At 36.5% G+C, this 21,857-nt stretch overlaps 1 protein-coding gene and 1 long non-coding RNA gene across 4 annotated transcripts; one reads left to right on the top strand and one right to left on the bottom strand.

Annotated features, from left to right (window-relative positions):
- Window positions 1-1,268: 1,268 nt before the first annotated feature.
- LOC135752011 (proteinase-activated receptor 4-like) lies at window positions 1,269-20,977 on the bottom strand. Of its 3 annotated transcripts, none has more exons than XM_065270338.1 (6): window positions 20,856-20,977; window positions 20,579-20,680; window positions 13,311-13,434; window positions 13,078-13,174; window positions 12,780-12,889; window positions 1,269-2,812 (listed from the first exon to the last, which is right to left on the bottom strand). In XM_065270338.1, exons 5-6 carry the CDS (start codon window positions 12,877-12,879, stop codon window positions 1,893-1,895), a joined length of 1,020 nt encoding a protein of 339 aa, XP_065126410.1. In that variant the 5' UTR covers window positions 12,880-12,889; window positions 13,078-13,174; window positions 13,311-13,434; window positions 20,579-20,680; window positions 20,856-20,977; the 3' UTR covers window positions 1,269-1,892. The 3 variants fall into 3 exon arrangements, with proteins under 3 accessions (XP_065126410.1, XP_065126401.1, XP_065126417.1); XM_065270329.1 differs by having other exon boundaries at window positions 13,078-13,156; XM_065270345.1 differs by lacking the exon at window positions 13,311-13,434 and having other exon boundaries at window positions 13,078-13,156.
- On the top strand, window positions 8,678-11,355 carry LOC135752006 (uncharacterized). The gene is made up of 6 exons (XR_010533092.2): window positions 8,678-8,733; window positions 10,151-10,200; window positions 10,297-10,353; window positions 10,503-10,563; window positions 10,715-10,776; window positions 10,939-11,355. It is a non-coding gene; the product is annotated as an uncharacterized lncRNA (long non-coding RNA).
- Window positions 20,978-21,857: the final 880 nt, after the last annotated feature.

The raw sequence follows: 21,857 nt of genomic DNA, 5'->3' as shown, positions 1-21,857 counted from the left end.
GTTGTTGGTAAAACCACTAAAACTGTGACACAAACCTCATTTTTTGTGATTTTAACTTGAAATTTGGATCACAACTGCTTGAGACATATGGCTTCATGTTTACATAATTACTTTTTTGTGAAATTTACCTTTTTATATTTTTATTTTTTTTAATAAAATTTATATTTTATTGGATTATTTTTATTTATTAAAATAAATTTCAACTGCTATAACAATTCAAAAACCTTGAATTTTCTTCTTTAAAACAAGATAAAGATTAGACTTCTAGACCAAAAATATATTCATTTGAAGTTGCACTTCAATTTTTCACCCCCCCCCCCCCACTCTAAAGGATAGGACGACGCTTAAGAGGTTAAAAAAACTTCTAGGAGAGAAAAAACCCTGGCATTTTAGTCAGGATGAAAAAGTCCTAGGAAAATAAGAAAAAACCCTTGAGAGAGAGCAAGACTAGCTGAGTCTATAAAGGATATACTGTATAATAGATACAGTTTTTTATAAAATTTTATGGTAATTAAAACACTTTAAATAATTGTCCATGGTTAAAGCACTGTAAAGCTGTAACAATAACTGCCAAAAACACATGGATCTTATTGCTTTTTATGATGGTCCCCATAAGGTATTTCAGAATAATATTTGTGACTCAAATGATTAATTCAGTCACTAACTGGGCTGGGATAACAGTACCAGCAGTTAAATAGTCTAAAAGAAGGCATTAGAACTGCAAAGGTTGATTTGACTGTTTTTTTAACACATACATAATATGTGCCCTTTTCTACTACAATAAGTGTTTATTGATCTGAGTGTTGTCACACTGTAAAACAATACAGCACATTTTAATAGTGCATTTTAATGAAGCAGTTGCATATACTGGCCACTAGAGGGCGCAATTGTTGCAATCTTGACAATTTATTGTGACACGTGTGTATATGTAAACCATAGGATGTGTTTGTGATGGACATCATTAGTTTTACTGGCCCAAACTAAATATGTGGTTAAGGTATACTCAGGGAAATATATGTAATGTGTTTTATTTTTTATTTTTTTTATTTATTAGTTACCGTTTTGAAAATTATCCATGCTCTTACTCCTCAATTCTGTTATATCAAGGTGTGTAGGTTTGAAGGTTCCACTAGAGGTCAGTGTTGGTTACTAAATGGAAGAGCATTAACAGTCTTGTGCTCTTAATCAAGGTCAATTTTATTGTGTATTTTATTTATCATACTACAGTGACAATCAGATCCTTTTCAATATAGATTGTTTATTCCAGTATATGTACATAGACTGAGTAAAGTTTATACCAAAATAAATATTTTAAATACATTTATTTAATCTTTGCAATTAATTTAAACATGTTGGTTAAGTGCTATACTTCTATTTAATGTTTTCCCTCATTTGTCAAAGCAAGTTTATTTATAGAGCACATTTCATACACAGTAAAAATTGGTGATTAACAAAACCATGATTTCCAGACAGAGCTTATAGTCCCAGACTAAAGTGCATGTTTGAGCTGCCTTAATTTAAAAAAAACCTTGCACTGACATATCTTGACATATATCAGTGCCATTGTTTTGTCTCAAGATGTACACCAGAATTATTTTTTGTAATATTTGTTTGTAAAAACTTCTTAAATGTTCCAGTATAACTGAGGCCTCCTGGTTTAATCTAAACCCTGTTCTGGAAACTGCCATGGACAAAACAGAAATGAAAATAAACGCAACAAACAACTTAATGTTAAAATAATTTCTTAACACATCCCTGCAAATTTGTCTAACACCTGATTTAATCCTCATTATCAGGGAGCTCTATAAACATTAAATGTTAAATACAAAGAACAATAATTTGTAATAATCGATCGCAGCACTGCTGCTTCAGATGTACTTTAAGTGATAAAATCATACCGATTCACTTTTTATATAACATTTCTTCCTGAAGTTTTTAGATGAATAGTACAAAATGAAGGGATCAATGCAGCTGTTAAAGGTACTGAGAGACAAACTGATCAGGTATGGAACGTAAAGATCATTATTAATAAAGTCTGATTTTGAGTAATGCAACAGTAGAAGAACGTTGCTTGGCAAAAAACAAACCACAAACACTATCAACATCAACACAATAACTCTCACAGCGTAGGCATAACGTTGCCCTTTACCTATAAGGGTACGTAGGACGGAAACATAACTAAACACCACTACCAGCAATGGAATCATGAAAAAGATGGAGAAGAGGGCAATAAAATAAGGCAGAAAGAAGTTTTCCTGCTGATCTGGTGGAAGAGCATCATGGCAGGTTGTTATATGAGGGTCTTTTATTTTATAAGATTGTTTGGAGACTAATAAGGGCACAGCTGCTGTTGCAACCACTACCCAAACCAATACGCTCATACACCCAAAATTCCTGTTACTACGGAATGACTTGGCACTAAGAGGCTGAACTACAGCTACATAGCGATCCACAGCAATAAGTGCCAGACAAACCACTGAACCATACATGTTTCCATAGAATAGTGCAATCACAATACGACAGAATGGTTCACCAAAAGTCCAGTCATTGCCCTGGAAGTGATAAACAATACGAAAAGGCAACACCAGCAGAAACATGAGGTCACAGATGGTGAGGTTGATCAGCAGGATGGTGGAAGGAAGCTTCTTGGTTCGGAAGAGCAGCACCCAGAGGGCAAGCGAGTTGGCAGGAAACCCAATGATGAAGGACAGGAGGCAGAGGAGGGAAACCAGCAGTACAATGACATTGCTTTGTATCTGCTCCTTTTGCTCATCCGGTAATGTATGATTAACGAGTGCAAGGCCTCGCCCCCCTGCGAACAGAGATGTCAATTTTTTTATTTATTTTTTTATTAAAGGGATACTCTAGCGAATAATGAAAATTACCCCATGGTTTACTAACCCCAAAGCAATCCTAGATGTACATAATTATCTTTATTCAGACGTACACAAAGTTTAAAAAAAAGTCTTTGCTCATGCTAGCTTTGTAACAGTAGTAAAGAGGGACCAGGGAACAACCTCTGACTTTGAAACCCAGAAAAGTGCATCCATCCACAGACTGTCACGACTCGCACACACAAAATGTTAGATCCAAAAGCAGTTTAATAAGGGTGATCCAAAATCATAATCCATCCAAGCAAGGTCAATATCCATAAACACAATCCAGAACATATATACACACGGACACGGACACGGACACGGACACGGACACGGACACGGACACGGACACGGACACGGACACGGACACGGACACGGACACGGACACGGACACGGACACGGACACGGACACGGACACGGACACGGACACGGACACGGACACGGACACGGACACGGACACGGACACGGACACGGACACGGACACGGACACGGACACGGACACGGACACGGACACGGACACGGACACGGACACGGACACGGACACGGACACGGACACGGACGGCAATGTAACTTACAACAAGGAACCCACAACATAGACTGAACAGACAGGGCTTAAATACACAAACACTAACAAGGTGAGTGGGAACAGCTGAGTACAATGATCAATGATGACAGAAGGGATTATGGGAGATGCAGTTCATGACACATGTGACAGTGAAGACAAGAGACATCTGGTGGCTACTCGGGGAACAACACTAATACAACATGACACACACAGAACACAGTTTAACACTGTGACACAGACAAGCCATGGCATAGAAGGATACAATAATCTATGGTTTGTGGGAAATGTGTTTTTTTTTACCATAAACCAAGCAAACACATTGCATTACTTTCAGTATACTGGAAAAACATTTATGTTGTAAGTTTGCTCTATCCACTTGTGTTGGATTTTGAATTCAGATCAATGTTGGATTTTGATGCCAGGCCAAAGTTGGGTCTTGACATCAGATCAATGTCTGATTTTAACTTCAGGCCAATGTTGGATTTTGACATCAATACCCAATTTTGAGCAGATTTCAAGGTGAATTAAGCAAGATACTTAATATCTGCAGAAACGCTTTAGGTTGTAAGCTACTATTTCATAATAAATTATCACAGATTGATACTGGAAAAAACATTTCTGTTGCCAGATTGCTGTATCCACTTGTATTGGATTTTGAATTTAGATCAACGTTGGATTTTGAATTCAGATCAACGTTGGATCCGACATCGTATCAACATTTTATTTTGACGTCACATCAACGTTGGATCCTGACGTCAGATCAACGTTGGATCCTGATGTCGGATCAACATTGGAATTTGACGTCGGATCAACGTTAGATTTTGACGTCTGATGAACGTTAGATTTTGACGTCAGATTAACGTTAAATTTTGATGTCGAATCAACGTTGTATTTTGATGTCGGATCAACGTTAGATCCTGACGTCGGATCAATGTTTGATTTTGATGTCAGGCCAATGTTGGATTTTGACCACTGATCTATATAAATGACTGGATTGCGCATGACGTCACACTTGTGAAGCCACCGCGCCGCCATGTTGGTATACCCAAACGTCCTATTAAATCAATGGACGTTATCAGATTTTAATGATAAAACATCACTTTACTCGTCTTCGTTTTTATATGTGAAGTTACCCTGTACATTATTACAACACAAACGTCCAAAGCATGTAAATAGTTATTAACTGAAAGTTGTACATTTTGCGTTTTAAACAGTTATTATACATTCATCTTTATTACAGTATCAGATCAGCAGACAGACCGCAGCATATTTAGTATTAATGACAATAAACGTGCTCATTCTGTAATCTAAATAAATACAGTTTTTTTCAGTCGCTAACAAGCATTTGTCCAATCAGTTGTCACATTTTCAAAACTCTAAACACAATTAGCACAGCATCGGTCTTTTGTGGCCATACCATTAATTCATTTCATGTCGTTTTCACACAATATTCAGTCAGTAAACACATTTCCACAATGCTTACATTTTCTTAACAGACAAGCTATACCTCCCACCAAAATTATGGATTATTTTTGTAGTATTTACAAATGCTTACACACAACATCCCACAATAGCAAAAACAATATTCCAAACCATAGATACAGTATAAAAACCTTTATATTGGGTAAATTGGGCCAACCACAGCTGATTCCAGTCTGGCTTAGGTTATTTTTCTTTTACATTGATACTTACAGTATACAGTAAAAGGAGGACTTTGAGGAGTGATGTTTTTGAAAACAGAAACAAACAAACACTGTAATGTCTGGACAAGGAAGCATAAAAGCAAGGGGCACATGGAAAAGAGCAGGTGCAGTGAGAGGTGCAGTGAGAGATGCAGTGAGAGGTGCAGTGAGAGATGCGGGAGCAGTGAGAGATGCAGTGAGAGGTGCAGGAGCAGTGAGAGATGCGGGAGCAGTGAGAGATGCAGTGAGAGGTGCAGGAGCAGTGAGAGGAGCAGGAGCAGTGAGAGATGCAGTGAGAGGTGCAGGAGCAGTGAGAGGAGCAGGAGCAGTGAGAGGAGCAGGGCCAGGGAGAAGAGCAGGCCCAGTGAGAGGTGCAGTGAGAGATGCAGGAGCAGTGAGAAATGCAGTGAGAGGTGCAGTTGCAGTGAGAGGTGCAGGGCCAGGGAGAAGAGCAGGCCCAAGGAGAGGGCAATGTAGAGGTGTAAGAATGCGTGGTGGTGGCATTCCAAGGGCTGCAAAAACAGTAGTCAGTGATGAAATTCACTGATTTCACTAAGAGAGGCTGGTGAAAGAGTGCAGCCCAATTTTAGGAGGTTGCCTCCATTATACGCATCTTTCAACAAACCAACAGGTAAGTATTGCATTTTACATGGATTGTTTCTATTCTCACTTGACATGTCAATAAGGTCATACAGTAATGCATATGTAAAAATTTTTGTCCCTCTAAAGAATGCAACGTCTTCCACCCTCTGGGGGAAGAGGAAAGCTCCTCAAAAATGATCAAGATCAATACTGTAAAACTTTTTCTGTTCTATCATATTGTGTTTCTACTTTACTTCCTGTAGTCAAGAGTAAGGGGAAAAACTGCTTTTTACTGAAATGCTTTTGAATGTGAACATTGCTGTACATGTGGACACACAGTTCCCAACCAAGACATTTAGCGTAAGAACGTAAACGTAAAACATGTTTTGCATGCAAATACCTGTAAAACTGAAACATAAAAGTCTATGCAGTTTTTGTAATGTCAACAATAGCCAGTATTTAGAAACCTGGTGTACTTTAATTGATTGCATGTACCTTGTGAAGTAAAAAGAAGTGTTATTCCTTGAAAGAATAATTTCATTTTGAGTCAGATTTCCAGTGTTTTGGTAAAGTTATTATGTGCAGATAAATGAAGAGTTAGTATTTATTTAACAAAATGTGTTTTTGAGAAGAAAATTATGCATTTGGTCAATTGTGTTTTGTAGGTGGAACTCTGTGTTAAGTGTTTAGAAAAATTATCTGAAGTATGGGTAAGCGCTTGTTAGCGATTGAAAAAAAACTGTAATCATGCTTTGTACCGTATGTTCATGCAATAATTTGCTGGTTTTGTAATTATGTTATCTAAACTTACAAGTTACCTAAACTTATTTAGAGAAATAATGCTGACCGTCACAGTGTAGCTGAATGTCAAAAAAAAACTTTATTTATACCCGTGTCATTAACAAATGCAACAGACACACTCACCTTAACAGTTTTTTATAAATCCATTATCCTGCCCGATTAAAACATAAACATTGCAAATAACACAAGAATTAACAAATAATTAACGTACACATATCCTAAAAATTAACCTTGTGTAACTGATACGCTGTAAAGGGGGTAAATTTTGATCATGATTTTGAATGGAAGTCAATGACACTCTCTGCCGGTTGGGTATACCAAGATGGCGGCTTGAACTCTGCGCTGGCTTCACCTCACACAGTTATTTATATCGCTGTTTTTCAAACATTTACAGGTATTTTCATGATAATAAAGAATATTTATAATGATTATATTTGACGAGTGTTTCTTTTTCAAATGCATGGTATTAACGACTCAAACTGTGATTTTAGCTGTAGTACAAGAAATATTTGTGCATAATCGCTCAAGTCTATATCTATATCTATGTGTGTGTGTGTGTGTGTGTGTGTGTGTGTGCGTGCGTGCGTGCGTGCGTGCGTGCGTGCGTGTGTCTGGTAATTATCACGTATCAAAGATAGGAATACCAGTATTTTTGTGACCTTGTGGGGACATTTTGACACTTCTTTTAAACTTTCTTTCTTTCTTTCTTTCTTTCTTTCTTTCTTTCTACTGTCAGGTAATATCTCACATCCATTGGAAACTATAGACATGAGATTAAAGCAGTAACAACCCCCCCATCCAATAATAATTTGTTACATTTATATAGCACTTTTCTGCAGCACTCAAAGCACTTTACATATGAAAGGGAGATTCTCCTTAACCACCACCAATGTGCAGCATCCACCTGGATGATTCGACGGCAGCCATATTGCGCCAGAACGCCCACCACACACCAGCTTATTAGTGGAGAGGAGACCGAGTGATATAGCCAATTAGTATGAAGGGATGATTAGTAGGCACTTTTCTGCAGCACTTTTCTGGGTGAGTGGGCCGGATGCCGTGCACATCCCTACTCTTTTCGAAGGACATCCTGGGATATTCAATGACCACAGAAAGTCAGGACCTCGGATTAACATCTCATTCGAAGGACAAGCCTCATATCATCTCCTATCTGGCCTTTTTGAAAATCAAATTATGGATTTGAATTTTTAATGTTATTATAACCTAAAGATGCTATGTGAAAGTTTGCAACAGAAAATAGTGGTTTTCATCTTGTCACTTTCTTGGTATAGAAAACACATTTTAACCCAAATTAATGAAAATGTCTTTATTAAACATTAACATTCCATCAGCGTTTTTATTACGCTTTTTACTAACTAAGACTTAGTTTAGCATCATGATTCTGATGAAAATCCCCAAAAGATTCACAAAAAGACTTTGAGGACCCAATCAGAGGTTATACTTTATGAGGGAAAATTAACCCTTTATAGAACTGAGTAGAATCATTCATTCAGTTATATAATTTGTTTATTTTTTAAGTCACTTTTATTCTTTTTTCATTATTCTTTTAAATTATATTCATTTTTATTCTATAGTTATTTTATTCTATACATTCTATACATTACTTCCTTAATATTGTTTAAATCTTATGTTGGCACTGTACTGTCTTTTAATGCTGATATAAGTCTCCAAAGGTCTCCATCTCAAGGTTTTTATTAATGTCACAGTAATGTTGTGAAATTTCTACTGTCTGTGTTTGGTATAATAACACCTGCTAAATTTGCTTCTACTTAGCCCGACTATTGATAAAGTTAGTCGGACCATCGACAAAGACTGAGAATGCATTTAAGATTATTCAATAAATCATCTTTATTATTTTTCATCAGTTCATCTCCTGCTTGCTGCTTTTCCCTTCATCTCTGCACTGTTAGATATCGCTGTAGATTTAGCAGCACTGTACTGTAAAAATCCACAGTACTATACTGTATGTGTACATTACAGTAAAGTACTGCAGTTCATAGTGCATTCTGGGTAAATTTGTTTGAGCGGGAAAATTTTACAGTATATTTTGGTCTTGATGTAACCTTGCTGTAGCCATTGCTGTATTGTGCCAGGTGTACTTGCAATAATCAGAGAAAGTGCGCACGAGTCAAATCACACAGACAGAGGGAGAGCACAACTCCTGGCTGCAGCTGAAGAAGGAGGACGATTGATTTCTGTCAGTTCGGTGAGTTTGGTATATTTTCTGTTTCATGAAAACTAAATTTTTAGTAGAAGAATTTTGTCATATTGTTTTAAACGTGCAATGAGAGAGAAAATGGTCGCCAACAAAGTTTTAATCTCCCTCAGAAAGTAAGCTAACATTACACAGATGCCTACCGCTGCTTTAACTCGCTTTACACCTTTATTAATGAATATAGGGTTGTTTTAACTAAATTATGACGGTTTTGGTGAGTTTATATTTGTTGAAAGTGTGGTAACAATGAAACTATTTTTAACAAAATGGACAAAGACCACCCGCCAGCGCGGTCTCGCGGTCCCAGCATATGGTCGTTTATCTCGGTGTTTTATCTGTTCAGTTAGCGGTAGAGAGAAGTATTAAGTTCGACTGTTTGGCAAGGCTGACTCGTAGATTAACGTTAGCTGTGCACGTGAAAAAGCACAGTTTCATATTCATATTCACATTAATCTGTATTTGCGTCTTTTTCAAATATGAAAAGTTGGATATAAGAATATCAACATAAACAGACAGGACTCGACACGCCGTAAACTTAATATTCAACACAGACCGTAGTAATCAACTCCTCAACAGAAGTGAAACCAAGAAACCTCATATTTAACTGGATATATGCATTGCAGTTGTAACTGCGGCCAAATATCGTTCAGACCTGGGCTCATCTTATTATCAGATGATTGCTGCGCGCTTATTGTTATCATTACGGTATATTAGCAAAACCAAAGCATATTTTCTTTAAAGCGTTTTACACGCCCAATAAGTTGTCCGATACATTTTGTATGGCATATTATTTCCACCACTTCAGATGTATTACATGCGATATAAGTTGCCCAATAAGTTGTCCGATACATTTTGTATGGCATATTATTTCCACCACTTCAGATGTATTACATGCAATATAAGTTTCCAAAACACCTCAAATCAATGCACAAAAGGAGGATGGGCTCCGCATTTACGTAATAGCATGACAGGTACCTTCTTCTCGTCTGTCATCTGATCCTTCATCTCTGGATGTTAAATAGTCCATTATAACATCGTGTAGGACACTGGCATCAACAGGATTGCTCAAATTGCGGCGATCATGTTAATCCTTAAAGTGAGCAACTTTGTAAAAAAAAACTTTGCGTGAAATAGTGTGTTACACCGCCGCCTGTCCGGGTGAAACATTAAAGAGGCAGGCTTGTTACCTTGTCACTATAAATCGCTATTTCCTCACTAAATACATTTTCAGAGATTTTCTGTAGACAAGATGTTAGAATAATAATTTAATAAAAACCCAATTCTGACAAAAGTTACATTTGACTTATTTAGTTACTTTTCTGAAAATCTTATTCCACTGGTATGCATCATATTAAACATAATGCTTTCAAAATGTCAGCCAGTAACACATCATATCTTTTTTTTACAGCTCTAACGTTACAGTTTGCTCCACTTTGCTCTGTGGTTTATATGTTTTCTGTAAGTATTGACCACATTTATATATAACCATAGACTGTAAAAAAGTCTACTTATTTCTATGGCTAACAGATTTTGTAACATTTGTATTTTTTACAGTCTTACCATTGCTTGTAAGCTGGATTGAGTAAGATGGATCATCTTTAAAGGAACCAGGCAAGTACAGGATGTACAGTTACACGTTACTAGTCATGTATTTTTTCGACTGCAATATTAAATGCTTTTACGTCACATGTAAAAGTACACAGGAATGTGGCTGATCACTTTTTATTTGTAGTTTACATGAGTGTCCTTGCACTTTTCAGGAGTTAAGGCAGATGTGGAGGCACACGGGTGACACCAGACACACACCAAGCACATTGTTCGGTAAGTTTACACTTTACCACTACAGTTTCTTTAAATACCCATGTATACACTCATACATAATTCCCACACGCAACACTGTCACACGACCACACACACCCACACAGAATAAAATATTGTATCCAAATCAGTAACAATTGTACTTTCTGTTCAGGACATTCAATCATGACATGATCCATGTGGATGCTGTCCATTGAGGAAAGAGTTTGTTCAGAGGTAAGTGAATCTTCTGTATTTTAATGTAATTAGGTGTGGAACATTAGAATAAAAGCAAAAGGTTTCAGAATAGGGGTAAATTCAGGGCTGAGTTTAGGTGTTTTTTAAGAATCTTTTTCTATCTTATATTTGTTGACTTAAAGTTTGTGATATTTCTAACAGGTTTCTGGACAGAATTAATCCCAAAGATGGGAAAAAGTGCACATCCACACAAGGAGCAAGCAAAAAGACAAGGAACTTGGTGCAGAGAAAAGCTGTGGCCATTAACCCCCATGTGAACAGCTTCATGCAGTCCCTGATAGAGTTTGAATGGGTGACTTCAAACTAAAGGCCAGTGTCAGTCTGCCACAGTTTAATGCATTTATTTTTAGTGTTCAATAAAATTCAAATAGAATATTTAAAACTATGGGCCAGTGTTCCTTTTACCACAGTTAAATGTTACCTTTTAGTTGATGATGGACTTAAAACTTCAAACTATGGAACAGTGTTCTTTTTACCACAGTGAAATGCTACCTTTTAGTCGATGATGGACTTTAAACTGAAAACTTCAAACTATGGACCAGTGTTCTATTTGCCAGAGTTAAATATATTACAGCAGGGGCCTCAAAACTTGTTTATACTTTATAATATTTTATTTTATTTTACTTGTTTATTATTGTTTATCTTGTTTTAAATGATTGTTTCAATTACATGTTTTTTTTAATAAAATTTTTGATATAAACATTGCTTGGATTGCCTTTTAATTCATAATGTCATGTCAAGGATAGCATTTTTTTACTATATTAATAACTATAGATTTAAACCTAAATATCTAGCTATAATACATTATTGTATTAACTGTAATAAGTAATAAATAGTATTTATGGGTCAATATAGACATTACAGTAAATTACTGTAAAAATAGGCTATTATTGTAAAATTACAGTACAGTACTGCTTTGTAACTATACGGTACTAGTTTGTGTACTGTAAAACTGGATTACAGTACAGTACTGTAGAACCAAAATACAGTAACTTACTGGCAACCGTGCTGCCAGTACCGTACTGTAAAAATACAGGGAAATCGTTAACAGTGTGTATCTGCCTCGTGGTTGTTTTTATTAACTCAAAATTGAGTGTTATTTGAGTACAGATTTAGTAATTTCCCTAATTTGCTGACAGGGAAAGAGATCTAATAAAACTGTGCTTTAGATAGATCACCCTTTTTGTCTTCCAACATGCCGTTTAGCAATTGGACTTGATGTTAAGACACGAGCTTGAGTTTTGTAATACTAGTATGAACATTAGTAATTAGTATTATGCATGCTAGCATTCAGGAAACTTAAATGGTCTATGTGTGAAGGTTATATATATAAATAGAAATCTTACACTGATGCTCTATTATGGGTTGCTGTGGTCACTAGAGGCGTGGTTCAGCATCTGTGTCTGTGTGTTAAGTGCTTGTTTATTTTACATTTATGAAATACAATTGTGTGTCTCACCTGTCTTGGGCACTTTATAATGATTGGTTGAATACTTCAATGTATTATATATAAGATAAAATATAAAAATCTTATAAATATATGATTAAAGGCATGCAAAAAATTGTTAGAAACATTTTCTTTGTCATTGGTTAAAAGTCTCTTCAAATGTTCTAACCACTGATTGCTCTCAGCATGTACACAGCTTGTATATAAAGCAAATATATAAATACATACATATATATACACATACATAGATACATACATACATACATACATACATACGCTTAATTTTGCTTAGCAAAACAAAAAAGTTTTTGCAAAAAGTCAAGAAATTAGTTTTTAACATGTTTCTTATTGTACAAGAATGTGAGCACATTTAACACATATAAATTAGATGGGATTCAAGAAAAGTCTGCTATATTATTTTTACAATCATACATAAATATGTTTGTAGATCATGCTCATGGTTTTTTTACCCTTAAGACAGAATCTAGATGTTAAAATTAAAGCTAAAATGAATGCCAAAAACTAAAGTACATACTGCCAGTGTTGTTGGAGCCTGTCTTCTCTGAAGTTGAAGAAATGTGCAGGAGGACAATGAGGAGGAGATGAAGAAAGATCACTCGAGAAAAGACAAACATTGCAATGGTGCTGAAAACAATAAATAACAGCTGTAAATAAACGTCATAACAACTTAGTGGCTTCAGAACTTGCTCTAAATTTGTTTTGCAGTCTGTAAAGTTTTCTAGTGATAGTTTGTAGTTCACCATACATAATACAAAGTCCCTGCCTAAAATAAGATACAAAGGGTTAAAAGACATAGTGGCTTATTGTTCTACCTGGTGTGATGCTCGTTGCCCTGATCTCATGAACTCAGACCATTGAATAAGGCTCTTCGTTCTGTTCTTCTCTCTGCATCTGTGAGGAAGTGAGCAGCTGCTTCAATAAGGGCACAAATGCAAATTGATCAAGCAAATGGAAAAAATGCTCTAGGAGGAGTTAAAAAATATATAATTTAAAATGGTGGTTGTACCATTATGGATTGGCAAGAGCCAAAACTACATACACTCACCTAAAGTATTGAACACCTGTTCAATTTCTCATTAATGCAATAATCTAATCAACCAATCACATGGCAGTTGCTTCAGTGCATTTAGGGGTGTGGTCCTGGTCAAGACAATCTCCTGAACTCCAAACTGAATGTCAGAATGAGAAAGAAAGGTAATTTAAGCACATTTTAAGCGTGGCATGGTTGTTGGTGCCAGACATGCCGGTCTGAGTATTTCACAATCTGATCAGTTACTGGGATTTTCACGCACAACCATTTCTAGGGTTTACAAAGAATGGTGTGAAAGGGAAAAACATCCAGTATGTGCAGTCCTGCGGGCGAAAATAACTTCTGATGGAAGAGGTCAGAGGAGAATGGGCCGACTGATTCAAGCTGATAGAAGAGCAACTTTGACTGAAATAACCACTCGTTTCAACCGAGGTATGCAGCAAAGCATTTGTGAAGCCACAACACGCACAACCTTGAGGTGGATGGGCTACAACAGAAGAAGACCCCACCGGGTATCACTCATCTCCACTACAAATAGGAAAAAGAGGCTACAATTTGCATGAGCTCGCCAAAATTGGACAGTTGAAGACTGAAAAGATGTTGCCTGGACAACCCAGTCTCACCCCATGTCGTCAATATTTGACGACACTTGACCATTCGTCAATATGTGATGCGGAGGGTATACCTTTCGCGTCATTTTTTGATGAACTGGGGACTTCAATACTATTACGTCCGTTGCATTCTCTTCTCCTATTTTCTTACCATTTTCGCGTCGGTTTAGGGTTAGATTTACATAATGACATCCCTACCCAAACCTAACTCTAACCCCAACGCCAGGTGACAACTGTTTCTAACCCCAACGCCAGGTGACAACTGTTTAATTTCGCGTACACTGTTTAATTTCGCGTACATTGTTTAATTTTGCGTAATCTAACCCTAAACCGACGCGAAAATGGTAAGAAAATAGGAGAAGAGAATGCAACGGACGTAATAGTATTGAAGTCCCCAGTTCGTCAAAAAATGACGCGAAAGGTATACCCTCCGCGTCACATATTGACGAATGGTCAAGTGTCGTCAAATATTGACGACATGGGGTGAGACTGTGTTAGCCTGGACTGATGAGTCTCGATTTCTGTTGAGACATTCAGATGGTAGAGTCAGAATTTGGCGTAAACAGAATGAGAACATGGATCAATCATGCCTTGTTACCACTGTACAGGCTGGTCAGGGCCGGCGCCACGAGGGGGCGTGAGGGGGCGTTGCCCCCTCACTGGCACTATCCCGCCCCCTCAGATCACCATTAACGTTGAATGGGATTTTAATGATAAAATGCGCTATTTAAAAATCACGTTTGCCTTGTGTATTGTCTTCCTAAAGTGAATTTTAAAGTCTAATTATTTAACAAAACAAAAAACAAGTGTGCATGTATTCTACCGTGACACACGCCCACTCATGTGTAGCCTATAGGCTTGTTCGAATTCATTAGGGGAAGACGTCAAAATGCCGCGAGAGCGAGACGAAACGACACTTAGTATGATTTCTCGAATCGTTCTCGCGGTACTTTGACGTCATGTGGTTGTTGGTTCTTGCAGCCGCGCCTGAAGTTGAACAAGTTTGTGTTGACGGCTTGAGGCACACCGACAATGAGCCCGCGTTCTGAGTCTCAGAGGGAAATCAAGATGTCGAAATTATATAAAAATTTACAGACAGGAGTGTGAGAGTGACCTGGGCCTGCCCTGTAGCAATGGATATATGGAAAATAGCATTGAAAGTTCTACAAACCGGACTCTGGATTGTCACACTAATGCCGTGGCGTGGATGAATTATCGGAGCATTTCAGGAGCAAAGATCCAAATGTTCGGCTGTCATTAAGTCAATTCGGGCACCATGAACTTCAGCCAGACTGTACATAGTTTTAAAAAGTTCAGATGTTCATGTTCTTCAGCATCCTTGCAAGTCAACGTACAACCAACAGCCTATTAATGTTCTGCATTTAACGTTAAAGGTAAGCCTGTACGATCTCTCTTTCTCTCACACATGTTTATCAGGAGTAAATAGATAAAAAACAGACATTGTTAAATTTATAATTAACGAATTTGAATTAGCCTATCCTACAGCATAGCTGTATATGTAAACGAGTTATTGTCATTTTGCTATTGTGGTTCTCTAGCTGCTTAATCGCTAGCTTATGGTGCATTAATTGTAGCAGTTAAAATAACTACGTTATATGATCAAATTGAACCAAAATGTTGATAAAATGTTGCGTTTGGACCGTTTTTGGGCTGAAAACCATCAACTCTATTTGCCAACACTGCCCCCCACCATTACGTAAAATGTATTTCTACCTCTGGGTCTGAACTTCAAATGAGTAGTGTTGTGCTAATATGTAACGTTAGGTATGCGTTTTTTTGTTGTTGTTGTATTGTTCAGAGCTCTGTACGTTGCTCACTATAGCTGTAGTTTTTGTGGTTGTATTACAGAGATGTTTGTTTATAACACTTTAAAACTTAATGTACCAAACCTATGTATTTTCTAGCTGGGGGAATTATATGCATTCATGTGATCGCCCCCTCTGGTATTTTAGACGCCCCCTCATCAGCGCTCGGCTGGCGCCGGCACTGAGGCTGGTGGTGGTGTTTTCTTGGCACACTTTAGGCCCCTTAGTGCCAATTGGGCATCGTTTAAATGCCACGGCCTACCTGAGCATTGTTTTTGACCATGTCTATCCCTTTTTGACCAACATGACATATCAAATTTAGTACCAATGGTTTGCAAAGAAATAGCCTCATTTATTTTGTCGTCGAAGAAAAAAGAAGAGTCCTACAAGAACGATTTAATGAATCCAAGCGAATTTTAAAACTTTTGCACTGAAGTGTCTATAGATGTTACATATCAAATTTCATGCAAAGTGGACAAAAAGTTTGAAAATGCAGGTTTTTTTAAAATTCCTATTGGCAGAAAACTTCATGTTGGAACACTGAGTCATTTAATTTTAATCAATCAATTACTAAAGAAAAAAAATCTGAAACTTATAAGCGAAAAGAAATGAGCATAATCATATGTGAAATTTGAACTTGTGGTGCTGTTACAGGGTTTGAGACGGAGACCCAAATTTGGCTCTATTATCCCCCTTTGTGCATTTGTGTAGGGCAGGGTCCCCAAATCTTACCCTGGAGGGCCGGAGCACTAGAGAGTTTAGGTCCAACCCCAATCAACTTTACCCACCTGTGACCCACACTTACCCACACTTTTTATTATAATGGATTCATCCTATACTGCCCAGAAAGACAGAATTTGTATTATATTTAAAAACAATGTTTAATGTTTTCCCTCATTTATGTTTTTATTAAATGTTTTATAGTGGTGTACTCGTGCTAACCCTCCAGTACCTATAATGGTACAAAGTCTTGCGGTTCTAGATTAGATCTCATGTCTCATCTTACATCTGTGCTAGTCTGTGCATGCACACATGAAAAGCGTCATTGAGGAAGTAAGCAGCTGCTTTACTGTTTGCTTGATTTCATTTGTTTACATGCTTGTAAACAAGACTAGCTTAACAATTTTTATGTTTCCTGAATATTGAAAGAGTATACACCTTAGTAATTTCAAATGATTTTGAAAACAGTGTTATTATAACAGTAAAAGAGTTGTCCAAAATGTCACAGCCATACCGCACATCTACAAAAACAGAAAGTGATATAATAATAATAATAATAATAATAATAATACATTTTATTTATAACGCACTTTTCATCACAGATCTCAAAATGCTACAGGATAAGAACAATAAAAATGAGAAGAAACAATTAAAAATACTTCTAAAGAGAATTAAAAGCTTTGTTAAAAAGAAATGTCTTAAGACCTTTGTCTTAGATAAGGTATGATATGTTTATATTAAGAGGAAATGAAATAATGTTGTAACAATGTTTGGAAGTTGTTTAAACAAACAATAATTATTTACTTTAATGCTGATCATAAAAGAGAGCTTGCTACATCAAAACATAAGTTTTTTTTATCACATACACAATATGTGCCTTTTCTACTACAATAAGTGTTGATTGATCTGTAAAACAATGCAGAATGAAGTTAAAACAAATTGGTTAATGAAAGTCAATTCATATTTTAAGTTTTGACTTGTGATAAGTTGACATAACTTATAAAACAAGTTGAAATTGTTTAACTTTATTAGATAAGTTAAAGTAACATAAAAATATTTGTTGATTTGATATCATTTTAATAGTGCATTTTAATGCAGCAGGTGTATGTACTGGCCACTATGGGGCGCAATTGTAGCAATCTTGACAATTTATTGTGTCAGGTGAGTATAAGTGAACATGAAATGCTCAGTGGTTTTCTGTATAATGCTACTTTAATAATAAGACAGATCTGAACCATAGGATGTGTCTGTGATGGACATCATTAGTTTTACTGGCCCAAACTAAATATGTTTATGACAAAATATTCTGTAGTGGTTATTTCAACCTGGTTTATGTATACTCAGGGAAGCATCTGTAATGTGTTAATATTTTCCATGCTGTTTCTCTCCTCAATTCTGTTATATCAAGGTGTGTAGGTTTGAAGGCTCCACTAGAGGTCAGTATTGGTTACTAAATGGAAGTTTAGGCAGAGCATTAAAGCTCCACTGTGATCTACTCCCATCTAGCGGTGAAATTCTATATGACAACCAACTGAATTTTATTTTCTAGCCCCTCCCCCCCACACACATTCGGAGCGCGTTTTAACTCATACGGTGGCCTTGTTATGCCAAGGTTAACATGGCTTCCAGGACAAAGCAAAAGCAATGAAAAATAATGAACAATTTGCGATGTCCTTTGCCTGTGGAAAAAGTCAGATTTTCATAATATGTCCGCTTTAAATCACATACAAAAAGTAACCATAAACTTAGCTTTGACACTCATTTTTCATCAACGCGAGGAAATATATCCTAGGGGCTGTTACGCTTAGTATTAAGATGTGTTTTCGTCGATCGGATCACAAGTGGATGAGAGAGACACATCACGCTTACACTTGGTGTTTAAATCCATCTCTTTTTGTCCATTTTCGACTGCTTCTCTCCATATTACTGAGGGGATGCTCTGTGGACGACTCCCTCTCCTGTCATTTAAACATGAGCGAGAGTAATGACGGGTTTAAATGAACGCAAACTAATATTGAGTCCAATGCTTGTGTTTTAAGTAAACATGTTACATGTCCGTGTATAAGGAAGAGCTTTCTCTGATATTGCTGAAATAAGATTGCGCAACTTTTATACACTTGTAAAATGAAATGAAAAATGCGCAGATCAGCCGCTTTAGTTTTATCAATGAAAGGCTAAAAATAGCGCTGTCACCGTGTGTTCGTGCTAGAGGTCAGAAAAGATGAAAAACATTTATCTCAGTACCTTAGATAACATAAATAGGCGGAGAGACGGCGTGTGGCTGTTCGACCACATTAAACCACATGCGTGTTTACAATAACAAGAGTTATGCATAATCATGCTACAGTTAGCCAAGGAACTATAAAACTTCGAGTTTACACCATAGACTGTATAGATTTAAACAAATATGCTGAATTACCTGTGGAGAAGATAGAAAGTAGGCAACTTCGGTGACCTTTGAGCCTCATGATCTTGGAAAACTAACATTACTCCAAAGTTGACTTTGGTCTTGTTGTTTTTCCTGTCGCGTTGTCGTTTTACATCCCCTTTTCGCTTCTTTGGCGACTTGTTTTAATGTCCTCGAGAATAGGCCTTCAACAGACTTTCAAATCTGTCTCAAGTCAAAGCATTAGATCGCGGGATCTTCACGGTGTGCGGCTGTTGTTTAATCCAAGGTCAATTTTTTATACTACAATGACAATCAGATCCTTTCCATTAATAATTTTTTTATAGTTCCGGATTCCAGTATATGTACATAGACTGAGTAAAGTTTATAGCAAAATAAATATTTAATTACATATATTTAATCATTGCGATTAATTTATAGATGTTGGTTAAGTCATATACTTCTATTTAATGTTTCCTTTCATTTGTCAAAGCAAGTTTATTTATAGAGCACATTTCATACACAGTGAAAATTCAAGGTGATTTACAGAACCATTTCCAGACAGAGCTTATAGTCCCAGACTAAAGTGCATGTTTGAGCTGACTTAATTTAAAACTACCTTGCACTGACATATCTTGACATATATCAGTTTATTGTTTTGTCTCAAGATGTACACCAGAATAGTTTTTTGTAATATTTGTTTGTAAAAACTTCTTAAATGTTCCAATATAACTGAGGCCTCCTGGTTTAGTCTAAACCCTGTTCTGGAAACTGCCATGGACAAAACAGAAATGAAAATAAACGCAACAAACAACTTAATGTTAAAATAATTTCTAAACACATCACTGCAAATTTTGTCTACACCTGATATAATCATCATTATCAGGGAGCTCTATAAACGTTAAATGTTAAATGTTACAAAGAACAATGTTTTGAAATAATCGATCGCAGCACTGCTGCTTCAGATGTAAGTGATAAAATCATACCGATTCACTTTTTATATAACATTTCTCCGTTAGCATTCAGGAAACTAACATGGCCTATATGTATGAAGTTTAGGCCTATACATAAATAGAAATCTTATCTTGATGCTCTGTTATGGGGTCACTATAAAGGCCTGGTTCTGCATCTGCATGTTAAGTGCTTGTTGATGTTACATTTATAAAATATAATTGTGTGTCTGATCGGTCTCAGGCACTTCACAATAATTGGTTGAACACTTCATTGTATTATATATACCTTAAAATATAAAAATCTTATAAATATATAATTAAATGCATGCATTTTTTTTTCAGAAATGTTTTTGTCATTGGTTAACAGTCTCTTTATATCCTGTTATCAACCACTGAGTGGTCTAACCACCGAATGTTTTCAGCATGTACACTTTTGCTTAGCATAATTTTGTTACAAACTCGTATAAATTTCTGTCTTCTAATGAACACAAAGGAAGATATTTTGAGGAATATTTGTAACCAAACCGTTTGTGAACCCCATCCACTTCCATAGTATTTTTTTCCTACTATGGAAGTCAATGGGGTTTACGAACAGTTTGGTTACAAATATTCCTCAAAATATCTTCCTTTGTGTTCATCAGAACAAAGAAATTTTTTACGGGTTTGTAACAACATGAAAATGAGTAATTGATGACCGAATTTTCATTTTTGGGTGAACTATCCATTTAAGTTAGAATGTAGATGTTAAAATTAAAGCTAATATTAATGCCAAAAACTAAATACATACTGCCAGTGTTGTAGGAGCCTGTCTTCTCTGAAGTTGAAGAAATGTGCAGGAGGACAATGAGGAGGAGATGAAGAAAGATCATTCGCGAAACGACAAACATTGCTAAAAACAATAAATAACAGCTGTAAATAACAATCAAAACAATTTTGTGGCTTCAGAACTCGCTCTAAATTTGTTTTGCAGTCTGTATATTGTTCAGTTTTCTAGTTATAGTTTGTAGTTCACCATACATAATACAAAGTCCCAAGTTAAAAGAGTAAGTGGTTTATTCTTCTACCTGGTGTGATGTTTGTTGCCCGGATCTCATGAGCTCAGACCATTGAATAAGACTCTTCGTTCTGTTCTTCTCTGTGCATCTGTGAGGAAGTGAGCAGCTGCTTTATCACAAATTGAACAAATGCTGTAGGAGGGGTTAAAAAAGATATAATTTATAATGCCGGTGGTACCATTATGGATCAGCATGAGCCAAAACATAAATATAAGAAGAACTTCTGACAATACAGCAACTGAATTAAATACTAAAATCATTTTCATAAAGGAATTTTTTTTATATAAATTTTTAGCCTTTAACTGGTCCTCTCAGAGAATGATGCTGATAAACCATGCGAGAATGTGTTTGTAAACAACTGAATTTTATGAAAATATTTAAAATAGTTGAAAACCAGACCAAAATAAATGGAATCGTTTGACTCGGCAAGCCTCAGATAATTGAATGATTATTATTAATTTAGTAATATAAAGAAATTATATAAAAAATAGCTATTTTTATATCTCTGGACGAGTAGGTGGAGCTGTGATGTAGTCTCAGATAAGGATTGCCATGACATACCAAATTTAGTACAGTACCAATACACAAAGGCTGCGTCACGCATAGAATTGTGGGACAAGATCTCAGGAGTCAGGAAGTAAACCTAACATTGGACTCGGACATGCCTTGATGCCTTCCTGCCTTGGAAAGCTGCCACAGAAGGCAGCAATTAAGAGTTTTCGGACGCAGCCAAAGGTTTTGCAAAGATACAATGTTTCTCAATGTCAAGGAAGAATCCTTGGAAGCCAGAACCTCATCGACATTCGTCAAAATCACCCAATCCTATGCGCGCAGCGCCGAAAGCACACCTTTTCACTGACATAATGACGCAATGACGTGCACTTGCTAGCCTGTTACATTGATTTACGTGTTCTCTGAACGCTAAAGAGGAGCCTCGCCTAGCCTCTGAAGGAAGTGATTTGTAAGGACTATTCCTGCAAGGAAGTATCATTGACATTGAGAAACAGCTAC

Source organism: Paramisgurnus dabryanus, chromosome 16, assembly GCF_030506205.2.
Source record: "Paramisgurnus dabryanus chromosome 16, PD_genome_1.1, whole genome shotgun sequence".
NCBI lineage: Eukaryota > Metazoa > Chordata > Actinopteri > Cypriniformes > Cobitidae > Paramisgurnus > Paramisgurnus dabryanus.
The sequence above is the reverse complement of the archived record's forward strand: the minus strand, read 5'-3'. Positions and strand labels throughout refer to the sequence as shown.